This window comes from Oratosquilla oratoria, chromosome 29, assembly GCF_046742065.1.
Source record: "Oratosquilla oratoria isolate Oo_2021 chromosome 29, ASM4674206v1, whole genome shotgun sequence".
Taxonomy (NCBI): domain Eukaryota; kingdom Metazoa; phylum Arthropoda; class Malacostraca; order Stomatopoda; family Squillidae; genus Oratosquilla; species Oratosquilla oratoria.
Window position 1 is genome coordinate 18153746 of NC_134805.1, and position 7500 is coordinate 18161245.

Genomic DNA, 7500 nt, shown 5'->3' on the forward strand with positions numbered 1-7500 from the left:
TCAGACTCCCTTCCCTTTCGTTCCCTTCCTTTCCCTTCCCTTCCTTTCCTTTACCTTCACTTTCCTTCCCTTACCTTCCTTTCCTTTCCTTTCCTTTTCTTTCCTTTCCCTTCCCCTACCCTTCCATTCCCTTCCCTTCCCTTTCCTTCTTTTCTCTTCCCTTCTCTTCCTTTACCTTCACTTTCTTTCCTTTACTTTCCTTTCTTTTTCTTTCCTTTCCCTTCCCCTACCCTTCCATTCCCTTCCCTTCCTTTGTTTTTCTTTCCCTTCCCTTCCTTCTCTTCCCTTCCCTTCCCTTTCCTTCCCTTTCCTTCCCTTCCCCACGTACGAGGTACTGACTGTATATTTTATGCGGTTGATAGTTTTGAGGATTTTGGTTGCACCCCCTACGGATCAGAGTCACTAATTATTCTGTTATGGCGGGAAAATAACCTCCACTCAAAAAAAGATATTGATCACTCTATACACTCTCTCTCTCTCTCTCTCTCTCTCTCTCTCTCTCTCTCTCTCTCTCTCTCTCTCTCTCTCTCTCTCTCTCTCTCTCTCTCTCTCTCTCTCTCTCTCTTTCTCTCTCTCTCTTTCTTTTTCTCTTCTCTCTCTCTCTCTCTCTCTCTCTCTCTCTCTCTCTCTCTCATATCTAAGTCTCTCCTTCACGGGCAATAGGATTGAAGCGCTGGTCATTATTTACCAAACACTCCCTTCCCTCCCTTCCCTCCTCCTTTCTTCCTTCTTTCTCCTCATCTTCCCTCCCACATTCTCCTATCCAACTCTTCCCTCACTCTCTTTCCCTTCCCTTCCCTCTCTTCTTTTCTCTCTACTGTATTCCCTCCTACTCCTCCTCTCATCCATATCCCTCCTCCCCTTCACCTCCCCTTCCCTTCCCCCCTTCCCTTCCCCCCTTCCCTTCCCCCCTTCCCTTCCCTTCCCTTCCCCCTTTCCTTCCCTTCCATTCTCCCCTTCACCTCCCCTTCCCTCCCCCCCTTCACCTCCCCCCTTCCCTTCCCTTCCCTTTACCTCCCCTTCCCTCCCCCCTTCCCTTCCCTTCCCTCCTCCCCCTCACCTTCTCTTCACCTCCCCTTCCCTTCCCTTCCCTTTCCCTTCCCTCCTCCCCTTCACCTTCTCTTCACCTCCCCTTCCCTTCCCCTTCCCTTCCCTTCCCTCCTCCCCTTCACCTCCCCTTCCCTTCTTCCTTCTCCTTTACTTACTTCAGCTCCCTCCCCCCTTCCCTTCCCTTCCCTTCCCTTCCCTGCTCCCCTTCCCCTTCCCTTCACCTCCCCTTCCCTTCCCTTCCCTCCTCCCCTTCACCTCCCCTTCCCTTCCTCCCTCTCCTTCCCTCCCCTTCCCTCCTCCCCTTTACCTTCCCTTCCCTTCTTCCATCTCCTTTCCTTACTTCAGCTCCCTCCCCCCTTCCCTTCCCTTCCCTTCCCTTCCCTTCCCCCCCATTTCCCTTCCTCCCGGGTCGAGATTTCCATCCTACTCAATCACCGCTCGCAGGTTCTACCCATCGTCAGTGCCAACATCGTTATCTGCTCCAGCAGTGCCAGGCACCAATTCCAACATCTCCACGTTTTCCAATTTTTCGCAGCATTTCCTCACTTTCCCTAGGCATTCATTTCCTTTTCCTGCTCCTGTGCCTCCTCCTCCTCCTCCTCCTCCTCCTCCTCCTCCTCCTCCTCCACCCCCGTCCCCTCCGGGCCATGTCTATATATCTATTCATCCACCCATACATCCATCCATCCACCCAAGCGTCTATCTGTCAGGTGAGGAGATTTCGTCCCTGGGGGCTCTGGCCGTCCCGACGGGTTTTAAACTCGGACTCGTTTCCCAAGAAGAAATTTATTACAACAGCGAAATTAAGTTTACTTAATTTCACGGGAACTCCGCAAATCAAGGTGTGGAAGATATTTATGCTGGTCTTGCAATTGCTTAATTTAGCTCCAATGGCGAGAGTATTATGGAGTTTTGTAATTTGTATATTCGGCGTCGTGGGAAAGAGAGGCAACTATCGGATACGCGTGCGTTATGGGGCAGGGGGGTGACTGAAAGTGGGTGAAAAAATATATGCAATCACTTCTTAAACACATACTCCCTCTATCTTAAAATGTGTGAACTATTTTCTTTATTTTTGTATCATTTTCCTTCACTGTATTACATTTATCCATCAATAGTGTGAATATACAGAATCTGAAGATTAGGAATCTAAATTTATCATTAAATTGAAGAAAATTCTTATCTTTTAAGAATTTCAAAAGTTTTGGTAGCGTAACCGGAAGGGTGCTGGTCTCGCTTTCACTTAGTTGTGGGCTCGAATCCCGCACTCCTTTCCAATTCACAACAGTCCTGACATATGGAGCAAAGCTGAAGACTTCGGTTACAAGTAGGCGTCTCCAGGCGTAGGCTCCTTTTTTCATTTTTTTTTTTTTTTTTTTTTTTTTTATTCAAAGGTTTGTGCAAGGAGAGAATAAGAGATTAATAGGAGACTTTTTGGTCCATAATGAGGCCAGATATACACGAACGAATAAATAACTGACTAAAGGGAAATATATAAAAAATGAATAAATAAAGAAAAGGCATTGCAGAATATCGTTTTCTCGTTCATCATTAGCATTGTATACATAAATGCAGATGAAATCTTATACAGGCTTGTAACATAAGACAACCTCTCTTCTCAAATGTCATCAAATCTGCATTGGCTTTCTATCCTTCATTCTCATAATTCTTTTTCTTTCTCTCCACCTTATCTTATCCCCTCCTCCTCCTCCTCTTCCTCTTCCTCTTCCTCCTCCTCCTCCTCCTCCTCCTCCTCCTCCTCCTTTTGTGCCTTCGGTCTGTAATTCATGCCGATACTTTCATATAGAATGATGCAGATAAGATCTTATTTACCAAATCACTTGATACAAGGCAGTTCCTTTGTAACATGAGTTATGGAATATTTATAAATTAAAACTTATTTGCCAAATAATTTACTAATTTACTACCAGGTCTTTGTAGCAAAAGATATCAAATAATCATGAATTGAATTCTATTTACTAAACCATTTGCTACAAGGCATTTTATATATAGTACAATGTATTAAGTTGGTATCAATTGATGTCCAACCTTTAGGATAAAAATTAATAAACAGTGCTATATTTCTTTTGAGTGTTGAGCAAATTCCATTTACCCCACCCCAATATATATATATATATATATATATATATATATATATATATATATATTGACTCAGTGTGATTAGAAAACTTAAGATTTAGATTAGAATTGAGAACATAAAATACGAGATTATTGCCACATAAAATGCTAATCATACGAAGAAGCAATAGCCTCTGGCTATTTGAACAAAGGTTATCTAGAAACAAACAAAATCGTCATCCATGTTAGAAAATGGAAAAAAAATGTAGATGTTATGAATAAACATAAAAGCAACAAGCTAGAACGTATTAGTTAATTCCGTTATTTTTTCTGCATCTGACATCTTTATGAACTAAAAGCTCTCCATTTAGCTTCCTTTACTTTTCTAATCCATCGCAATCAGGAAGTTGTCGCTAGTAGTCTTTAGTTTAAGTTATCCGTCATCGGCAAATTGCCTAAGTTTGTTTACCCGGAGATTGTACATACTAACTTAATGTATTTCTTTGTTTGAGTCTATTTACTGTATCGACGAACCATGAAAATAAATACGATTTGATAACATAAACCACAAACATTCAAACATATGATACCTCAGAATCATACAACTCTATATTCTGTTATTTGTTTGTTAATGCAGTTTTGTTATTAAATCACATTTATTTTAAGAAAACTACTATATACAGAAACATACGAAATATTCGACAATGAAAGAATTTTTTGCGTGGGGATGGTATATCACTACCGTAGGTTTATTCTTTCCACTGTGTAAATAAAAGTTTTGCTGCTGGTTATATATTTCTGTGTAAAAGAGCTACCCTAAAATAAAAGGTATTTTCTTGGAAAGCAAAATGCGTAAAGTTTACAGGAACAAAAGTTACAGTACCACAGCGAAAACCATAGAATGATGCAGGATTTTCGCAGATTAATCTATACATTTTTCTTAGTTTCCTTTTCCGTTCCTGCAAAGATTCAGTTAGTGTATTTCTGGTCTGCCTTTGGCTCCCTCCCACGTTCTGTCTATTAAGTGTTTGGTTTTGAGCCATAAGATTTCTTCCATTCCCGTCTTGCGGTCATGTCCACTTCGGGTGTGACGACATTTCTTTGAAAAAACCGATGCATCTTTACTGGCGTCGTCTTCTTCCTCGGCAATTCTCTATTTTTACTTCCTCACATCCTATCCGGGGCGGTATTTTCTCTTCTCTTTCTCTCTTTGTTTATTATTACTCTCTTATATTCGTCCATCTCTCGACGTCGTGTTTCTTTAGATTTTGTTAATTGAACTTCTTTCTCTCCCCGCTCCTTCCTCTTACCCGTGACGTCATGTCGCCTTTCTTTTTTCAAGCAATCTCCCTCCGCTGGCGGCCACTTTACCTTGACTTTCTTAGGTAAAAGCTTGTCTTGTTAACTCACCCCGTCGTCGGCCTCTTCGCCTAACTAACAGTTTTCCTCCCTTGGTCGTCCAGCTTCATATAACCTTTCATAAAAGCCTTTTTTTTTTCCAAGAGGCGCCTCTCCACTTTTCCTAGCGTACGTTAGCGCGTTTTTCTCAACCCGACCCGCCCGTAATACCGATACAAATACAAAGATTTCTTGTGCTTTTCGAGTTTCTTGATACCCATGTTTCGCCTTGAAGTTATTTTTCCCTTCCTGCGTTTTGGCGAATCATAGCGAGTATTATCCTCCCTTTTTTCCTACTCTCTCTCTCTCTTTCTCTCTCTCATACACTCTTTTATATACTCATTTTCTTCCTGGAGCCATACTTCCTGTAAACTTCCCTGTAATCAAAATTTTTCTTCCTTTACTTTCAGCGGACTGCCCACACCCGACCTGCTCAGGGCACGGCTGGTGCGTCGGGGGAACCTGCGTCTGCCAGAAAGGTTGGAGAGGCGACGCTTGCGACTTGGCAGACAAAGACGCCCTTCAGTGTCTGCCGGACTGCAACAGACATGGCGCCTTCCAGATCGAGACGAACACTTGCGTCTGTGATAAGCCGTGGACTGGGTCCGACTGCTCCAAGAGTGAGTACCTGTTGTGTTTTCTTTCGTTCCCCTTTCAGACCTGAAGCCTCCTTCGGAAGAAAATCGTCCACCGTTTGCCTGAACCAAAATACTCACGGTGGTATTCTTAAAAATATTTTTTTTTTCTTTATATAAATATTATATAGATACTTGGAAGGGAAAGATTTATATAAGGAAAGATTTTTTTGAGAATACCACCGTAAGATTCTTACGGTGGTATTCTTAAAAAAATATATATAAATCTTATATAAATCCTTGGAAGAGAAAGATTTATATAAGGAAAGAATTTTTTAAGGATACCACTGTAAGATTCTTACGGTGGTATTCTTTAAAAAAAATCTTTCCATAGTTAAATCTTTCCCTTCCAAGGATTTATATAAGATTTATATAAGGAAAGAATTTTTTTAAGAATACCACTTGCCAATGTCCGAAAGAGTTTGGCCAAGACAAAGTTCTTTTCACTTATTTTGGACAAGAGGTTTTCCCCAAACTGAATGAAAGCGTCAGGACATTTTTTTTTTAGATGTACTACAAGTAACTTTGAGGTCCAGAAAAGGTTGAAGACAGCGCAGTAGAGTGTGGGGCGATGTCCCACCGTACAAAAATGTATGAACCATTTTCTTGGCATTATTCCAAGACTGCAAAAGTTAAAAAACACACGAAAATAAATATACAAAATACCATTGGAATGAACAGAAAGAAGACACTAATTTAGTCAAATGCCGGAACAAGAAAACTACTTTGGTTTTTTTTTTTTTTTTCTTCCAAGTAACGGACAAGTAGGAGCATATCAGGAAAATACGAGTTGTAGAGGCTCTCAGAGACTAATATCATCTTTATTATCTTTCTTCAAACTAATGACGCCAAACAATTTGATTTAACTCAAGAGCAGCTTTTAGACTAATTGGTCTAATCTGCCTCGGCTCGTTCTTTCAAACCAACAGCGTTATGTACAGATATACTTTTGAAGAATGTCAGACAATTGACATCAGTTTGATGTCATTGTACTGAAGAAAATAAATATATCTCAACAATTCACATTCCTCGAATTCTTTCCTTTACAAAGACTGTTTTAAAAAGTGGCTTCAAGCTTTAGCCAATTACATGAAGAGTTGGCGACCCGCTAATCCACAAAGGTTTCCTAGAACTGGATAAAGTCGTCTATATTGAGATCAAAATCACTAAACATAGGCAGAACGTCCAAGTCAAACAAAGGAAATTCGACTTTCCATTCCAATTATGAAACGTAACTTCTGCCCCAGTCTGCACATCAGAATGCAATTAGCCTCGACATCGGACTCTCTGAAACGTGGGTCGTAATCTCTCAGAAGGTAAAATAAACAATACAATGTTCTTGCTGAAAAGGTTAATCTAGCACAAGCTAAACACTTCTAGGTACGATAGTGGCTTCCATCAACTAAATAAGACACTTGGCGGTGCTGAGAACCTAAGTCGTTCTTGGCACTCAAAAGGCTAAGAAGTTTCTGGTATTATATGTTTTTGTAAACGCCGCTTTGAGACTAAAGGGAGAGTTTTCCTAAGGAGATAATACAAGAAGTGATCCCTTCTCTACAGTGCCGCCTTGTATAGATGACGTAAAGTTAAAAGACATAATCTCGCTTGAAACGAGTCTCGATCTATGTAACCCCTCTTCAAACAAGGAGGCTCGTTTTTTAGAACATAAAGCTTCTCTCTGCTGAATAGAATTTTCTAGTTATGGAATTTCATTTTTATGTGTGATAATTTTGTCACATAGATCCTTCTCAGGTTGATAGGGTGAGCATCGTTGAGGTTAATTCCTAACCCACTAATCGACAAGGTTAGGTATTCTTTATCCTCCAACGCCCAAGTGTCTCTCTTAAAGTTGATAAAATTGTGTCATTTGTTAGAGAACGATTTTTGAAAGTAATGGAACAGCTGGACGTCTGAAAAATACTGACCCTTTCGTTACGCGATGGGAGGTCTGAGCAGAATCATTCTTTGTCAGCTGGATCCAAAAAACAAGGACAACCAGGTAGGGGGAAAGAAGGGCTGCTAAATCCAGCCTGAGACTTTGGTCTTCCGTTGAATTTTCCCCCAATATTAAATCAAATGGAATCGTTGCAAAGCAAGTTTCCGTCCCCCCGTTCGGTCAGAACCTTTGCGAAGAGAGTCCGCGTTTGCAGATTCAATGTGCAATCATCGGCTTGCGCAAGTGTCTCGTCGCGTGTAAAACCGATACCTTGAGAGTATACTTAGGCGTATTCTTTTAGTCTTCGTTTTCCTTTTTTTTTCTTTGGTGAGTTGAACGCCGGTATTCAAATTTCCCGCCCCTCCGAGAAGCCTGCGAAACGCGCTGTCGTAGATTGGTTCA

At 41.2% G+C, this 7500-nt stretch overlaps 1 protein-coding gene across 5 annotated transcripts in view; it reads left to right on the forward strand.

The window, feature by feature from the left end:
* Window positions 1–7500, forward strand: part of LOC143040622 (teneurin-m-like) — a 988429-nt gene that overhangs the window by 756723 nt on the left and 224206 nt on the right. For all 5 annotated transcript variants that reach the window (XM_076211786.1, XM_076211790.1, XM_076211789.1 and 2 more), the window contains one exon: window positions 4938–5147. In XM_076211786.1, coding sequence (XP_076067901.1) covers window positions 4938–5147 — 210 coding nt within the window. The remainder of the gene's footprint in view (window positions 1–4937; window positions 5148–7500) is intronic.